The 19,152-nt window shown below is 34.9% G+C and overlaps 1 protein-coding gene across 3 annotated transcripts in view; it reads right to left on the reverse strand.

Annotated features, from left to right (window-relative positions):
• LOC117216281 (receptor-type guanylate cyclase gcy-4-like) overlaps positions 1 to 19,152 on the reverse strand; it is a 39,332-nt gene that overhangs the window by 8,632 nt on the left and 11,548 nt on the right. For 2 of the 3 annotated variants that reach the window (XM_033462883.1, XM_033462884.1), the window contains exons 2-4: positions 2,884 to 2,989; positions 2,540 to 2,765; positions 1,427 to 1,915 (exon numbers count right to left, since the gene is read on the reverse strand). In XM_033462883.1, coding sequence (XP_033318774.1) covers positions 1,427 to 1,915; positions 2,540 to 2,765; positions 2,884 to 2,989 — 821 coding nt within the window. Of the gene's footprint in view, positions 1 to 1,426; positions 1,916 to 2,539; positions 2,766 to 2,883; positions 2,990 to 10,020; positions 10,025 to 19,152 lie in introns of all 3 variants that reach the window. The other variant, XM_033462885.1, reaches the window with a different exon arrangement.

A 19,152-nucleotide genomic window follows, 5' to 3' on the forward strand; every position in this document is an offset into this window, starting at 1 on the left:
TACGCCTTCTTGTACGCGATCAAATACGAAACAAGACGTAAAATGGAGACGCGTGTTTTTCGAGACGATCAAATAAAAGCAGGACGACGATGTCTACAACGGCTGGTCGATAATAAAAGAAACGTAAAATGTTTGCGCGTACAAAATGTTTTCGGCGTCTGATTCTATTTTGAGGCGACGTTTATTGCGCGACACGGTCATCGCGGAAATAATATTGACCTCGAGTAAACACGAATTTTCGATCAGCCGAGCGTTTCGTTCGACAACGATAACGAAACGGGCTCGATGTAATTTTCCTTGTGTAGGAAATTAAATATACACGAACACCGCATATCGTGAAAGAATTATGGAAATTCAAGGTGTTACAAGTTTTTTTTTGCTGCAATCGTCTCGGCACGAGCAAAAGTAAAAAAAGAAATCTTGTACGAATGAAAACCGATAATCGGTTAGTTAAGAAAGTATGATTTTTCATTCGATAAAGCGTAAAAACGCATTGTACGCATTGTACAAACGAATATGTATGACTGATTCGCCTTGAAAGTATTACACGTTTTTATATATACAATACATACATGTATATTCTTGTCTGATAAAGTTTTTAATTTACAGTAAAACCGCAAATAAAAAGCTCGACATCTGACGATCTTGAGGCTAAAAAATTAATCTTTCTCGATTTGTTCATCGTTGTTAATGTTCGTTTAACGTTTATTTCGGATAAAAGATCAATTCGATATTATTTCGTATTTTTGTTGCAACTTTTCAATAAAACATTTACGAAATTGTATTTATACTATATCTTTTCCTCATCGTTAGTCGTAAAACGCAAAATCTTATGCAAAATACCTGTGTTGTGCTTCGGATACAGTGTTACGCAATGGTCTCAGGTCATCAACGTTATAATAGAAATTAAGTATACTTTTAGAAAATGTTTCTAGGCAGTATTATATGGTAATAAAGATTTGCATACCACCTCTCCACTATTTCTCACTTATTAACGTTAGAAACGTTACAATAAATAGATCACTGATTCAAGCTAACTCAAGTGTGATAAACCGTGTGTGAGATCACTTAAAATGTATCATATCAATTAGAAGGGGAAAGAAAGTTAAAAACGAAATCAAGCTTTTATAATATCCAAAATAGAATGGCCAATGATACGGAATTTATTACGTTATTCGGCATTAAAATAGAAATCATTAATAGTAGTAATTATATGAAATTCATCTCGAGATAATAACTCATCTATATCTCTAAGGTAATGTCAAATTGAAAATAATATCAAGCCCCTTCCAATCATTCGTAAAAACAAAACGTTTCTGTTCGATAGTCCAAGACTTTTGCGCGACCCTGCATCTCCGTAAAAATAGAAGTTCCGATTGAGACCAGCCGCAACGTTCATTCATTGAGAAATGTGTCAAATAAATACCTATCATGGGTTAAATTTCGTATAAGCAACAGCTCCTTGGTCAAAGTTTCAGTCACGTATTTCAAGTTCGGCCCTACCCAGGCCACTTTGACGTATAACTTCAACTGGTCGATGTGATCCTTGACAAAGTCAGTAATGTTGCCGTAACTAGTCAATAATAGAGCGCATGGTTTCCCCTGACACCACTCGGGAATGTACAATCCATCTTGACAAAACGATTGCTGGCAGTAGTCAGCCTTGGTGGCTGGATTTATAGTGAAATTTCGAATGTTGTCCAACGTGAACTCGTCCACATCGAAACGTGCAGCTGTTTCACGTTTAGTGAAGATTATCCAACTGTCGCCAGGTCTCGATAACGCAACGGGAACGAACCAACCGAAATGACCCGGCGGAGCAATGGATCCGCATTCCTTCACGTCGAGTGAATTTTGCAGCGACATCGTGTCCAGATGTGTCGGAATCCAGACCTCCATGTTCACCATTGGAACTCTGTTCGAAGAAATTAATGATTTGTCAATGTCAGGCTGTTTCTCTTTGAACCTCTCTTGGGATTGGAATTCGAATCTCTTGAAATTTCCTTGTAAAATTATAGTTGCTCGTGAAAACATTCGAACACTTATCTCAAATTTTAAACTTTCTCTATATTTATCAGATGACATATGTAGTGGTTCTTCGGTTTTCGATCGATAATTTTTTGATAATTGCTCTTTGTTCCGACGTTTCATGACCGTTTCAGTTCACTTCTTCAGGGAAGAAACAGTGTCAGCGAAACTGAAGAAGCGATATGGAATCTCCTGAAGGAAGAAACTTTTAGCGAAGTTGAAAGACTATACTGCAATGTCCTCGAAAAGTCGAACCAAAGTGCGCCTATCAAACACACGATGGAAACCCGAAGAATCACAGATATGTCAACTTCTTGAAATCTTTTATGAATGTATTATATTCATATATACGTATTGTAGGAAATATTTTCCGTTGTAACGAGCTTTAATTTATTATTTAATTTAATTGTAAATATTAATTTAAAATAACATAAAATTGTAATTTAATTGTAAATAAATCTTCGTTTTAAAGATAAGTATCTATAGTACAAGAGTAAACAGTATATCTTACTGTTCCGGATTATTGAACGTTATATCGCCAGACAATCTATCGAAAGTGTCGTTCGGCATGAATTTGTCTTCCACTTCAAAGATAGACACTCCCGAATAGCCAAGCACCTCGGTCAAGAAAATTTTCATGATTATGGTGGCCAACCTGTGGGTGACTCTTTCAGACACTTCGAAGTTAAGATTCAATGGTTGTCCATCCATGTGAATCAATCTCTTTGGATTGACTTCTGTCAAAATAGTAATCCTCTAATTAATTTCTTATAGCGGTTATAAGTCGGTCGTGAAGCGCGACCAAGGAGAAAAGGTTCGTAAGTGGTCAGGCGAAACGTTTAGGCTAAAATTTACCTTCGCGCGTTACCAAACAACGATTCGAGACGACGATCTTCATGGCGGTCATGAAGACCAGTATGGTCAGTAGAGATCCAATCCTCAACATTGTGATTTTCTCTTCCTGTAACAAACGAATAATCCATTGTTATTTTAAACACTTATACCGAGCTTCGCAAAATTTTATTACTTATTTTACATTCTCTTTTGACGAATTTTTTATGTTTCCTCGACTATGTAGGAAAGTTTTTAATTCCACAAAATAATATTTGAAAGATAGAAATAATCAATTATCGGGAAAATTGATTTTATTCACTATGAAACATCCGCTTCTTCGTAATCGTTTTCTTTTTGTAGGAGTTCGATGTTGTTCAAGTAAAAATGTTGTTCAGTCTTTCCGTAATAAATATACGTATAACCAAAGATTCGGAGACTTCCTAACACCTAAAGCTTTTACGAAACGTACCATCGGCACATACGTACGTATACACGCATATATTAAAGACAAATCGCGTCAATACAAAAGTCTCTCTAGCTAAATTGCTCCTTATCGATGATTCTTGAGTAAGTGTAGTGGCGTTTCTCGCAGTCCGGTTACCAAAAACAGTCATCGACTATGGACTTTCCGAACATTCACTCAATCATCGTGTCGAGCTCTCCGTCCAGCCATAAATACGCCGCAGAATTTTATGTATCTCTGTTTCTATGAACATAACTAAAGAAATGTAATTTGAATAAAAATTCGTTTCATTTATCAAATGTCATAGTAGATACTCTACTCTGGATATTTTATGTACTTTTGCATATTATATGCAAGGTGTGCGTTTTTGCATCATAAATGCATGAAAATCCGCAATCTAGTCATAAATTATAGTAAGACTAAATATCAGTGAGCTATCTGCCGTCGCATCGTCTCGGAAATGCGACACCGCTAACATATTCCATTCAAATCACGTATATTTGATATCAAGAAATGTAATCGAAGTCAACCTAAAGCCATAAATGTGCATTTCCATAACCAAAAAATACACATATACATGTATACATGTAATAGAATTGTATTGATTTTTCGGTTTTGCACATGGATATTTATTAATACATTATATATATGTATGCCCAAATATAACAAAATAAATTAAATGTCCTAATCAAACTTAAGTAGGACAACGACAAAAGCATCTGCCATACCAAGGTAGATAAGAATTTGACAAAGTATGACGCGCATTCCACGATTCAATGGACGTTCTCTAGTAGGATATAATAAGATTCAGACTGAGTCTCGTAGGTTACAGTCCAGTTAACAATGCAACGGCTTGAGTATAAATAGCAACGACGTACAGTGGCAGTGATCCTACGTCAACCGAAGAACACACTTCCGTTCATAAGTATTAAGACACCTGCTGACTTCATGTTGTGTCAATTCATCTAACGTATCACAGCAACATTTAATCTATGGGAATTCTGTATTCATGCAAAGTTACGATGTATCATATACATAGGAAAAATTTGCTAAAGGTGTTTGCAAGGCTTAATATAGCAAGTTATAGTAATTAAAATACATTGGATTCTCTTCCACAGTTTTTCAAATCCTATCGAGTAATAATACGAACGCTGAAATTGATGAAAATAGTGATCGAAAGACACGACACATATAAATAAGAAAAGATTCAATTTAATACTAAATTTACGAGCTCGTTGTTGTAATATCGTCTAACGTTCCGGATAAAATATTAATTCTTCGAGGTTTTGATCATTTCCCAATATTTCTTCGAGTTACTTAAATAGTCGAATGTTCATAAATGTAGAATTGAATCATCGCAATTAATTATAATATCGAATACGAATAGGAAATTTTAGTGAACTCTGCTTATAACAAACTTTATAGTTCGCTTCACAGAAATTAACTATTGCGTGTATATTCTGGAATAGTAAAGATAAGCGTCCTTTGCTATTAGAAACCTTCGGACCTTCGGACCTTCGGACTCTTTTGTGAGCGCGTTTGTTTACAATGATGAGCTTAGCAGAAACGCGCGCGTTGCGTCGCCAAGACATCGACGAAGGTGACAAGAAGCAATGATCGCCACGTGCTATTATTAGCCATCGCTCGGGCGCTTTGACTTTTCAACTCGTGGGCGAATGAACTGCGCCGTTTCTTCTTCTTCTGATCGTCACACGCCATTCTTGATTTCCACCTCGGTCACTTTTATTTTCGATTCGAACTTCTTCGAAGAACTAGGTCGACTGCATAGCTTTCCGTGGAAAACCATGTTCCGTGACTAATTTGTTGTTCAAGCGATACAGTTGTTGAAACTGTTCGGTGAAATGTAGCTGTTCCTGGAACACAATGAGTTGTAGCTCCGTTCGAGTATTGATCGCTGATCGTTGATTATTGATTGATTTGTGTATTGAGTAAGCGCAGGTTTGATTCGACGGAATTCGTCGTCGTCTTTAAGATATCAAGGATCGTGGATCTATCAGATTTATTCGTAGATATCTGAAAAATTCTTTTCTTCTGTACAATTCTTTTGGTGCACAATTTATTTATCGGTGATACTTTTAATGTATAAAATTGATATCCAATTATTATACTTGCTTTCATATTTGTTAACGCTATCGTCAGTTACGTATGTTCTAAAGACAAGAATTTGAAACATGTACTGTAGAATTCTTTTTTTTTTGTATTTTATGTGGAATTCTTGGCATTTTCCCAATCTTTCTTTTATAGATTATTCTTCAATTGCCTTTGGACTTTTATTCGACACGTTCCTCAACCAAATATGTTCTCTTACAAGTTCAAGATCTAGATCTCTGTGTAGCGAATAGGATAATTTTATCTGAATAGATTAGTTGTTTCTTAAATACACTACTGAACCATCGACTCTACTGCCACATTTAGTATAGTACTGAAAAAAATTACCATGTATAGAACTTTGTCGCATATTACATTCCAAGTCACTCGTTTTCTCATATTTGTATAAATAAACGTTGTACATAAAAAGAACACATCGATTTTTACATAGAATTAGAGCGAAACTTTATAAAAAGCTCTATAACAGCTTCTCCCTTTACAACTAATTAAATTAAGATCACTTCAAACGACGATTTTATCAAAATATTAAACAGTATAATTAGGTTAAGGATAAGATCTATCTGAAACGGATAAGAGTGAATTAAATACATGTGTCTTTAAGACTCGGCACGAGCTTCGGTAAATTAGAAGAAGTAGGAATTTTTCAGCGACTCTTGGCTGACGTTAGACTTTGCAAATTGTTAGTACAATATTTAAATATTCAATGTGTCGTAGTACAGTCAATTCACGAGCAGAGACGACGCTGGTTCTTCTACTTTGTGCATCATGCAACTACGGTTTCATCCAGATGATCAAATGATTCGCGTGGTGAATAAACGAATACGTATTTGTTGAAATAGGCAAATTCGTCAATGGCCTAAACGCTTACAGTGTTCGTGCAAATATTTATACTCGTTAACTTTTTTTGAAAATCGCTCAACCATAAGCCAACTATAGAATTCAAATATACGAAATGTTCGATCGACGAAGGAATATTGGCGGATATACGAAATGTTCGATCGACGAAGGAATATTGGCGGATCTTCCTTCGATATCGTTCATTAGATTAATCAATAAAATACTCGAGATTAAATATCAGTACGCGATTGTAAAAATAATTCGTATTCGTTTGTATAACCTACACGACTCAGTGAATAATCCTCGTAAATCTTAGAATCGATAAATCAAGCTGGATCATGTTTACTATTAATTACATGAATAATTTGCAATGTGCTTCTGGTTTCTTTTATTGCATAGAAGCAATTCACGTACAATACTAATTGCACACATCTACCGATCTACGATAATAAATCATATGCAACTACATCGGGTATTTCTGTCCTTCTATCCCAGTTTTAACTGCGTACGTTTATCGATTTTCAGTTATTATTAGTAAACGAGACCCTGAATTGTGCGTGACGTAAAACAATTTCACCTTGTTCAGAGAAACCTGAGAACCCCACAATAGTGCGAGCTGCTATTAATTGACAAAAGGCAATCAAAAAATAAGACCTCAGGGACAAGATGAATGCATTTAGTATCAGCTAAAACAGAATATCGAGCTTTCCATTTACATCTTTAATAATTTATGCCATGCTCCTTCGCAGAAATTCTTTGGAAATTATGATTCAGGACTCCCAATGATGTTATGCTAATCGGTCGAGTGACATCATTATTCAAATTTTCTGTAATTTACCCTAAAAATAAAAGTATTATCCTTTTTTGTTGAAATCTGAAAATTATAATTCAACACATCCAACGAATCGTTTTAGTAAATAATCGAGGAACGTCATCATTTATATTTCGAGTAATTTGCATTCAAAACTAGTTCCTTCATAGAAATCCTTCCAAAGTTGTGATTCAGAGTACCCAACAATTCGCTAGACTATTCTAGTGTATCAAATATTGTAAAAATTTATATTTCCTGTATATTATTCCAAGAACTAAAGCAGTACCATGCTTCTTCATCGAGATTCCATGACAATTATATTTCACGACACTCGGCGATGCGATTCGCTATATTATCCATAATTGATCGAGTGATACCATACAAAATTTGCATTTCATGTAATTTTATTCAAAAACGGAGGTAGTTAATATACTTCTTCATTGAAATGGGAAGAATTTTGAAAATTACGATTCACGACATCCAAATATTCTCTGCATCGATCAACCAAGTGCACCACCATATTTATTTCGTGCACGTATTTACTATATCTAATTTAGAATGATTTGCTTCGAAACGAAATTGGTATACCTTTTTATCAAAATATCTTGGAAATTATAATTCAAGATATAACTAGCTCTATTAGTCGATCGATATACATTTTTCATAATTTATTTCAGAAACAAAAGTAGTATTAAAGTTTTTAAAAAAGTAGTAGTAAAGATTCGCTATATCGCACTATACGTACCACCATTTACATGGCCAGGTAACATGCACTAGAAATGAAAATAGTATACATACTTCTTTGGAGATTACGATTTAGCACGTTCAATGATTTGCCACGTTAGTCATCAGAATTTCACCATCCAGAATGACTTATACACCCTCGATAACTAGACTGAACCACGTATACATGTACTTGACAACGATACCACAATTTATCGGAACTAGCGCAGATATTTTCATCATCGTTACGTCACTCCTGTAGCCTATTATGAAGCAATGAAGAAGGAAAATACCAGCGTATCGACGCGGCATTTCAAAGTGGGCGATAAATGACGCAGGAGACGACGTTTCGCACGTAGCGAACCTTGCCCGCAATTTACTGCCTTGGGAGAATTAATCCGGACCCGATCTATGACCCGATCGATGAATAAAACATTATGAGAGACTAATCGAACGATGGAAATAATTCGATTAATTTCTTTATACTTTGTCCCGTCAACCAACCCCCTTGTACGTCGTATTCTCGATGCGTGATGTAGCGTAAAACAGCTGAAAGGAATAAGCCACTCGGATACGTACGTAGTATCGTTTATGTTCCACGACTCATGATATATATCGAAGGTAAACATAATAACATTTTCTCTAGATTTTCCTATTAAAACGAACGAGTAGGAATGAGAGGCAAACGAACTCCGTTTGGTTGCGGAATTGAATACTTGGACGAGACTCAAGAAGAATTAATAACATTGATAATATTATATAGAATTGATAATATTCGTACTACAAGGTGGCGGCTGTGATGAATGATTTTTACTCGATTGACTGTCTTCGACTTGCCGACTGTGCTGACTTGACTTCTGACTCCTGCTCCTCGAACTGGTTTTAACTGTCACTGACGAGCTTTGACTGTTACTCGAATATTACTGTGGAACAAATGAAGTTCGTTCTCGTGTTATCACGGAGGAAAGCTCGGTATAGATATGCCCTTTGAACTAAGCAAGCGGATTCGTTGTTCACACTTTTCGTGAGGGTGACGGTCTGCGATGCCCATTAGTCATAGCCAACGTTAATGAATGAGGATAGGAGGATCAAGCCTCCTACCAACGTGGCTCATGGGTGTCCTTGTTCATGGAAAAAGCCAGCTTTTCTCGTTAAGTAAATACTCGCTTTTCACGTTAGATAGCTACCTGCTTTGTCCGTGATTTTTAAGAACGAATAATAAACCTAGGGACTGTCGTAAAGGCCAGCCATAAACCGAATATACTTGCAGGATTAAAAATTCTGTTAAAAGAATTCTATTTATGGTCGTTCCTTAGGTTTATTAAGGGTCTGTATAACGGTGCGTGGGCCTTTGACGGTTAGACAGTGAAGGACGTCGCACGGACCATCCTGCGCCGCAACACAAGGAAATTCAGAATTTTGTCTTAGAAAAGAAAATTGGATGGAAATATTACGGTTTCCATTTGCTTTTCTCGTTTCTCATAGGGTAAAATTTACCGCCATGTTTTATAAAATATAGTATAACGTTTTGGCAAATTTCGTTGGTTGTGGAATGGTGCAAGAGGTATTAGTAGAAAATTAATAAAACAGTTTCTGAAGATACTGTTTGCCTCCTTTTCTCTAATCCCTATTACAGCACAGTTCCACGAAATATCACAGAATCCAATACTTTTGTAAATGTTAAAGAGCCAACGCTGTTTTACACGAGTAAACATATCGTATTCTCGATCGATCAGTGTTTTAATTTCGTTTAGTTAGAAATTTTTCTTCAGTTTTTACTATTGAAACTATATAGGTACTTCTGACAAAATTAATGTTGCCTTTTACTTAAACTTACTTTACTTTAATTTTAGCTGTCTATGTAGCGTTGAAAGACCATTAAATTTTAAAATAGTAGAAGCTCGTAAACCGATATTAAGAGAAACGCCACATAGAAATCAAAACGGGAGAAAGACAATCGTATATTTCAATTCTGCAGTTGTAAATTGCGACTCATTTACTCCTACAGTAAAATCTCGAATAAAAAGAGAAGATTCTTTGACGCCACTGGTCGTGCGAGGATACGTAAATACGTACGCAAACAAATAGATAAATGCGTTCATTAAGATTAGTATACAACCGCGCGATATGTAGAGTTAATTGAACGTGCGGAAGAGGGAACGAAAGGAGAAAAAAGATCGAAACAGCATTTCACTCTTCTTCGTGTTTCGCTATAAATCGACGAAAAATACGAAAGATAAAAGCCGAGAGAAAAGAAGAGAATATTAAATGGGATTGTTTTCGACAACCATGAATTTCTCAAGCTCTAAAAACAACTCCAACAAATAGCGGAACTTTTAACGTACATCCGTGTCATCGAGACTCGTGCATTTTACGAGTTTAGCTGTTCCCAGAAACGTCGTGCACGTCACCCCTAGTATTGTATCAAGAAACATCAACTGAAAAACTGTTATAACGCAATAAATCACGCTGAATGTTTATCGCGGAGCTGAGAAATTTCACGGAAAGCCTCGAGAAACGTGGGGGGGATTCTGAACTGTTGACCTTCAATTTTTTGATGGTGCGACGTCAACAATCGACTAGAGCGTTCGTTTAGCCTTGTTGCCACGCTGATAACATAGAAAAGCACATCCATGTAAAAAAGAAACCCCAATGCATGCGAATGAATTCACAGGTGGCTAACATATATGTTGGACTGAACATGATCTCATTGTTTGACAAATTTCGGTTTGATAGGCAAAGCAAAATTGAAACGATGACCGGTTCCTATAGTAGATCTGGTGAATAAATCAGTCCAGACCCCTTCGTTTTTGTTCTTTTTTTTCATAGAAATCCTTTTGGAAATATAAATTCTTTGACGTGTTATATTATTATATTATATATTTATTTATACATATATGTAAAATAATATGTGATATTAAAAATATTCTTAATCGATTGTTGTTACTATTACAATATGGAAATTATATCTAGCAAGGAAAGATTAAATTTTTCTTTATAACATAATTTCCGAAAGAGAAATTAAATTACAAATAGCATATTTAACTTAATAAAAATAGTTATTAAGCCTGGCTTCAGGGACATCGTATTACAGTTACAATTCGGGAACTAATAGTAATTTAATTTAAAATTCAAGTGTCTTGGATGTAGTTAAGACGTAAATCATGTTGTTATTCCGTTTAACGATGAAAAACATCTCTAGCAATGAAACGTTTTTCATTTACTTTATGAATATTGAGTGACTTCTCTTTATACGTATGTACATCATCTGCAACTTTCATTGAATTTTCTCAAGAACGTAATGCGTTATTCATTGACGTCTCCTCACGTTATTTTGCCAATTATGATTTTTAAATTGAACAAAATCGTTGTATCATTGATGTAAGACATATATTTAGTTAGACAAAATACACGATGCATCTTGTTCTTCAAAGAATATCAGACCGATTCTGTCAATTACGTAGATTGTTTAGGAAACTTAATCAACTTAATTAATCTATTAAATCTTTAATCTATTAAAAATACCCCCAAAATGGTATAATTCGATAATTTCGTCGGCGTTTTAACATGTTACACACGCAGTATTTTAACACTGCATAAAAACAAGAACACGAATAATACATCTACGCTCTAAACGAATTGTATCCCAGTTTCTTTAAGAAATAGAAAATTGACAAATTCTATTTAAGATTAAAAATCCCTCTTGATAGAATAGAAAAGTGAAATCGTAGAATAAACGTAGAATATAAACAGTAGCTATCATTTGTACATTGAGCTAAAATAATCATTCTCCTACATTTTATCTGCCCAGCCTACGAATTTTAAATACGTACATATGTACTCCAACGAAAAACAGAAGTTTCGAAAGCTACTGCGGAAACTAATCGCGCGATGACGTTATTCATCAAATACCGTGTATGGAATCAGTTGAACAGTTTGATAAAGAGACGCGAGAGGCCAAGGGAGAGGAAAGTGAAAACAAGACAACCTTCTTATCAATGTTTTTCCTAACGGAAATGCAACGCCTCGCTCGTATTTATTACAACTGATAAACAACGTGAGCAATTAATATACGCGATGACAAAATTATTTTCGTGCATCAACATTCTCGTCACAAATGCGATTCTGATTGTGAGTAGCTGCCGAACGTTTCTATCGGGGATAATGTCGAAAGCGTTTTTGGAGAACCGCATCGATCTTTGCTGTTGACGCTCACTGATATTGACATGGACACGATGGCACGATAATGGCAATCTCTTCCGTGAAAACAAGCGTCTGTTGATTCAATTGCTAATCCTATTACCGAGTCATCGATGCGAGTTGGCATGCGTCACGGTTAGTGATTGCGCATTACTCGCATGATGAACTATGGAAATCATAGAATGGCCTTTCCAGATGGATCATTGTCGTTCGTCGGAATCTACTTGAAATATTTTACCAGCTTCGGGACTCAAGCTACGTAAATCTCTATCTCTGCGTGTAGTCAAGTATAATAAATAATAATTAATTAGCGAACAGATAGACGGATGACTGCTCTCGTCGTCGAGGGAGGCCGTTAGCGAGAAGTAGTTTCCCGCCCCGGGAAAACCCCTCGAGGGCCTGCTACAAATTGAACGATGAATGATACGGTATTGGGATCACCGAATCCGCAACACATGGCCCCTTTTAGTACGTTTAATACCTTTTAGTAATAAACACATTGAGGTTCTTGCAGCGACAGGTCAAATTTCTCCTACATACGGATAAATGGAACAAGCTTCTTAAAAAAAAAGTTAGAGATTCAATGACAAAATCTCATAGAACATAACAGATGGCATAAGTGACAAAGCAGATGTGAAAGGAGAATAGTTATGAAATATCAACAAAGCGACATCATATATTGTACGTATCTTATTATCATATTATTATATAAGAAGAAAGCTTTCCTCGAGCATTATTTAATTTACGTAATTTTGCAATGATTAATCAGATAATAAATTAACCGACGAATACATGAATATATATTAAGAAGAATCAATTCTTTACTGTCAAGTGTATTTTTTTCAAGTAACAATTAAATACAATCAAGATCGAAAACCGTATGACGATCGATAGGATCGAACAGTAACAAGCGTTTTATAATCTACTTACGATCAATGAACGAAGGGAAGTCAACGAACCGGATACAGTTTACCATTATCGAGCAACAATACCTCATAAGATCAAACTCATGCACGTTGTTAAAATTCATCGTAATGACACGCAATTATTCCTAAATGCATAATACTTGCACATGTGCGTATTTTCGTGTTATATAGATAAACATTTAATCATATCCATGAAAGTACGCACGAAACAGCTCCACCGTCGTTGTTACTTGCCGTTGATTGACGTCATAATGACACTTGTTTGCTTTAACAGCCCGGTATAAGTACGTGTATGTGTACGCTAATCGATAACGATAAATAGCGGCACGGGCTGCCTGAAAATAGTCCCGGCGATTTCTCAATGAAGAGAGGCAATGGGCACATGTTTGATCGATGATCGACCACACGTATGTACATAATGTAGGGACCATAATTGGGAGAGGAACCAGATAAGTATTTCTCAGACCATCTGTCAAATGCGCGATGTGTTGCCTTTGTTGGTGCGTCTGTAATCGACAGCGAATTTTATATTATACTTCTTCAAAATTTTTGTGAACTTCGGACCATATTTTTACAAGCTTCTTGCCAATTTTTAAACTATACTTTTACGAATATCTCATTATTCATATTTATATTACGTAATTTTTAGAAAATTTTGGTATTTTAATTTCCGACGGGAATAAGAAATAATTTGATTGCGCAGTTGCGAGAATTACATATTGTTAGTCTATTGCTTGAAGAGATACATAGTTACGCTGTTCTCAAGAGATAAATTGTAATCCTAATCATATCACGGAGAGAAGCTGATTTGACAAAACAACGTAACTTCAATGAAAATTATCGTACAGCAAAAAGGAAAGATAGACGACGATCCGATATTTTTTTTATTTACTTATTTCCACAGCTGTTTAGAAAGATATTATTACATGTTATCATAACAACTATACGTCCTAAAAAAGATAGTTCGCTGAACGAATTGTGATATTCATTACGTACGTACTTTTAAAATATTTAAGCAAAGAGAAATGTTGTTTAACGACAAGTTCCATCTCTCCTATGATTATCCTACTTACATAGATACCTCATAAATCCATTACGTTTCTATCACTAAACTTGCGTTCTGTCAATTACAACTGACCCGATTTACGTCAATCGATTCGACCCAGAACCCGATGCCGGTACCAGTAAATACACGCGCGCACAAATTTGCTTAGTCAGTTTTCGACTAAACGACACGAGAACACTGTCAATAATCCCGGCATTTCTCGCGATCACGCGCTACCAGCTCTCCTATCCTCTCTACGCGAGAACGCGACGTCGAATGGCCAAGGTTAAGACCGATAAATCGATTCGACTCCGACAGGCGACACAAAGTCAAGTAAACGGCCGGCTTTTTATTCACAGACGGTGATAATGACGAAGGTCTGTTACTGAAATCACCTGGGAGGTGAAGCACCAATTTGGATTGCGAAAATCACAGTGCAATTCGTTGATTTCGAAACGGAGGTGGAGGGGAAGAGAGACAGTCTATTATTATTTAATACAGAGTTTAATTCATGGGGTTATTGTTTTAGTATTGGAACTAGGAGATCAAAATGGTCAATTTGTAATTTTTCTATAGAAATTTTAGAGATTTGCAACGAGGAGTATCTTGCTTAATAAAGTTTGAGTTTAGTTAAAGTGTACAGTTTAATAAAATTATTATTTAATATTAGGGTTTTCTATGATATTTTGTAAAGTATAGATAAAGATGCAAACACTATCTATATACGTGCGTATGTAGATAAAAATTTTAGAAACACTTTAACGTTTCTTTTTCGAATGTAATAAATAAAAACTCAATTTATGCGAAAACATTCACATTCAGCTTCTCTTTCTCATTGATTTTCTAGGATATTTGTTGCCTGAGTTTTGCATATTCTCATCTTTCTCGTATTTCATGTTCCAATTCTAATCGCAAAAATATAAAAAATTTGAAATAATACTAGGTTCTTACCGAAAATGAAAAGCGAATATTTATATTTTTATAATAACGATGCCTTAACGTAACTAATGTTCGATTTAATTGCCCGATAGTACATATCCATTTCAGCGATAATAACCAGGAATATCGTGCACATATTTAACGTGTGTTCCTTAAAAAATTGACAGCCAATGTTTATAACTTGTTTATAGCGTTTATAATTCATATTGTGGCACTGAACGTTCGATATTATGCCAATTGGAATTATTTAAAACTTCTTACATTCTCATATGTTTAATACTTTTTTTAATATTCAACGAAATACTGTTGTTATTTAAAAGCAACGGTTCAAGCTAAAAAAAGGGTTAATTTCCGTGAATGTGAAAGGATTTAAAAATAATATTATATTATATATAAAAATTTATATATAAAAATTATTATTTATTTAAAAATAAATATATTATATATATTTCATTTACTAGATTTGATTTAGTAAATTCTAGTAGATACAGAGTTGCTCGTATACTCGTTGACCAATTAACCTTGCTCTCTTCCGTGAATCTGAAAAGACCGTGCGAGTAATGGGGTCACTCGAAAATCTTGGCCGATGATCGTGAAAAACAGTCGAAGGCCTGCCCGTCTGTCTCGACATATTCTCTCACCTGTTTCTCGAATAGCAATCAACGTTTTGGCTCTAGAGAAGATCGACGTAATCGTCTCTCAAGTTTTTTACACCACAAAGCCGATAAACAAGTTTTTGTGGGTGCATTTGAAATCGTACGATATTTAAACATAAATTAACACCTTTTTACCGTTGACCACCGGTGTTTGTGAGAGACGTGATTCTGATAGCCATGAAAGTTCACGTTCTGGAATTGTCGACGTTCGATCGCGAAATTTTTCGGCAAAAAATATATCAACATACAGCACAAAGAAAAGCTAGGAGAATTCTTGCCATGTTGTACATTAATATGTATTTATTTTTTGCGAAAGGAACAAAAACAAATACCTAAAGATGTGATGCGTGGTTGTTAAGATCTGAGAATTTCAAAGTATGTATTTTTCCTAATAAGTCAATATTCGTTATTTTGTTTGTTGAAGCTGTTAAAGTCATTTCATGAATTTCGTGGTCGATAAACTTTAGTAATATGAATTTCGGTAATCGATAAACTTTGGTAATTAAATTATTGGAAACTGTTGTTGATACGGTGGATTCAGACATTTGAATTACAATCCGCTGAACTGCAAGACTTAAATTTAAAGATATTAAGTAAATGAAATATCAATATAATTTAAATATAAATAATTAGATATTAACTAAATTGAAAAATCTTCCATTCGAACAAGTTATAATTAAAATTCTTGAGTCCAGGGTAACAGTAATTCCTTGTAATAACATTTTGCACCGAAAGAAACCTGCTTTCCAAATTATTCGTGACTAAAGAAACAATATCGTTTCAGACGTGTCTCTTTTTGTCCCAAGTGTTCTCAGACGTCTGAAACGTGCACACGCCTGTTGTATCCACAGATAAGTGTTCGCAGGGGAACACGTTGCGTTTCGATTTATTGATCTGGGCCAGCGGCACGAACAGATAACGCGAATAAAGATGAGATAAAATTGATGTTTTTGCACTATTACTAGCGTCTTTATCTCATTTTTCGGTAAATTATTAGTATGCCTTTATTAACCTTTTTATTATTAACCCCCTTTCGCCATGCGTTCTTTTTCCTCTGACGCACCAACGCTAGAAGGCAGTGAGCGCTTACGAATGCGATTTGCAATACGACAAACATTTCGGAATGTTGAATCGAAATACGTAAATGGATCGCGGATATTTATGCAAATTCTGATGTTTCTGAATATAAATAAGGAAATGAAATTCAGTTGTCTCATTCATTATATTATCCCACCTTGGATATTTCTACATTTTTGCAACTTTAAATTTTCTATAAATGCATAAACGACTTTTTAACGAATCGACAATTTCATCGTATCCAACAAGCATTGAAACGCATTAGTCCGAACTTGCTCGCGTTCGATATTTAGTCTGCGCTATCAGAGTTTCATTCGTTCTTTGTGAACCGACAGCGAAGTTATTTAGGTATTCAATGTTGAAATTCTACTTTTACGAGTCCTTCTGATTTTCTATTTCAGAAAAAGTGTAGAAGTGTCGAAGATCTTACTGGAAAACTTTGCGCTTCTTCTTAATAGATCAGAGAATTTGTATGTGCATATACTTAATTTGAAACATTCTTTTTAGTATTTATAAGACAGTAAACGATTCTGTAACTTAAACTGCAATACATCGTAGAATATACGAGGAGGATACGTTCGAGTGGAATTTCGACACAAAAGGAAACAGCGATTGACTTAATATGTTATTGCATTCCACCGTACGAAACTCTTTAGCAACATGTCGACGAAAAGGGAAGCACAAGAATTCAAAACAATAATAAATTCCGATCACGTTACTTCTTTCAGCATATTAAGTCTCGAAGACTGGAAAGAATCAGAAACTTTCATGTATCCTATGTTCAGAAATCAAATGAAGACTATTCGATCAATGAACAGCTTTAGTCGAAAATTTCCGTAAATCGCAGAGTTACAAAATTTGATCATTAATCGTCAGGTAGAAAAATTTGTAATAGAGGCAACTATGTTTTTTTTAAATAAATTACCAATTTATTTACACCTTTATTTTAATAACAAGGATGAAAAATTCAACAGCGACGGAATAAACGAATTGTGAAACATGCGAAACGCAATTATAAGTAACAACGAATATTACGTTATTAAAGAGAATAATTAATAAAAATTCTTCTTTCTCCCTTTCAAAGAAAATATCTCAAATCATTCGCGTTTCATGTACGCTAACGTTACAAAGAAATTATTTCTATTTTTGATCTATCGGATCGATAACGAACATGTCGCGCAGGAAAACGGACTTGAAAAAAATTCTTATTAATTAATCAGCACATTTGTCAACTGTAATCACGACCCTCGGGCGAAAAAAATTGTCGCGCATGCATTAATCAAGGCCCTCTGAATAACTGCAACTGATTCCACGGAATTGCAGCGGCGAGTATAACTCTCTGTTGTAAACAAGTTTTATATTCATACCAGCATCACGTGGTTCTATACTCTATACTAACGTACTATGTTCATCGTGGTGTATGTCGCTTAATTTCCTACGTTCTACGCAATTGCCAGGAAACTGATAAATAAATACGTTCGTTTCTATTGTAACAACAGACCCTTCAATTGTGAATCGTTGAAATTTCTGAATGTTTAAGGAAGAATGTGTCATCGTTTACACACCATAGGTGTTACGGTGATGCGTAGTAGAGATATTTTCGGTAGTTTACGAAAAGTATCCTTGAATCCGGCCAACTCACCCAGCCGCTAATTTCAACCGTGTAAATATAATTAGAAATACTACTGCGAAGTGGTGGCTTCGATCCGACTTAGAAGACATTGACTATTCGTTTCTGCTGGTAAAAATGTTAAGATAATACGATACTTGGGTATTACCAGTGAAAGAGTTATAGTTTCTCTCGTTCGAGGGTAATGGTTAAGTGACTTGCGAAATTTGAAAGGTGGAGTACAATCGAGTTTGAAACCGGTAATCATTGGTACTTCGTTGGTTTTTATGAGCATTCGATAAAAATATTGTCCAATTATTTATCAAAGACGACATTTCTAGAGAAAGTTTTAAAAAATAGGTGAACGAAAGGTAATAGTTTCTCTTTGGAAGTCTTCTTTCAGAACATCGAAAATGTACTGAACGAATAGCGAGATTTCGAAAGTGTCCTAGAATTTACTACTTTATTAATGTCCTGGAATTGTAGTTTAAAATTGTTAATCATTGGTACTTTGTTAATTTACTCAAATTAATTAATCGGTAAACATGTTATATTGTGCATCGGAAGAAAAGAAGGACAACATGGTATCTACATGTTATTTTAGAGACAGATAGGCAAAATTTCAAAACTCATTCTATTCGACATACAATTAGAATGAAATATACGGAAATATATATATTCAAGATTATTAACAGCTGTTTATGACAGAATCTAGTAAAAATACTTTAATTAAAAATACTTGTTTACGATGGTTTTACAGCTGATTATCATAAAACAGTTGTTTATTTGTATCAGAAAGATAGGAATAGCGATATTTATAACTACAAACTTCGCAAACATTCTCGTTAAATTCTTCTACAAACCAAGAATATTT

The sequence above is a fragment of the Bombus bifarius genome, unplaced genomic scaffold (assembly GCF_011952205.1).
Source record: "Bombus bifarius isolate JDL3187 unplaced genomic scaffold, Bbif_JDL3187 scf7180000010271, whole genome shotgun sequence".
NCBI lineage: Eukaryota > Metazoa > Arthropoda > Insecta > Hymenoptera > Apidae > Bombus > Bombus bifarius.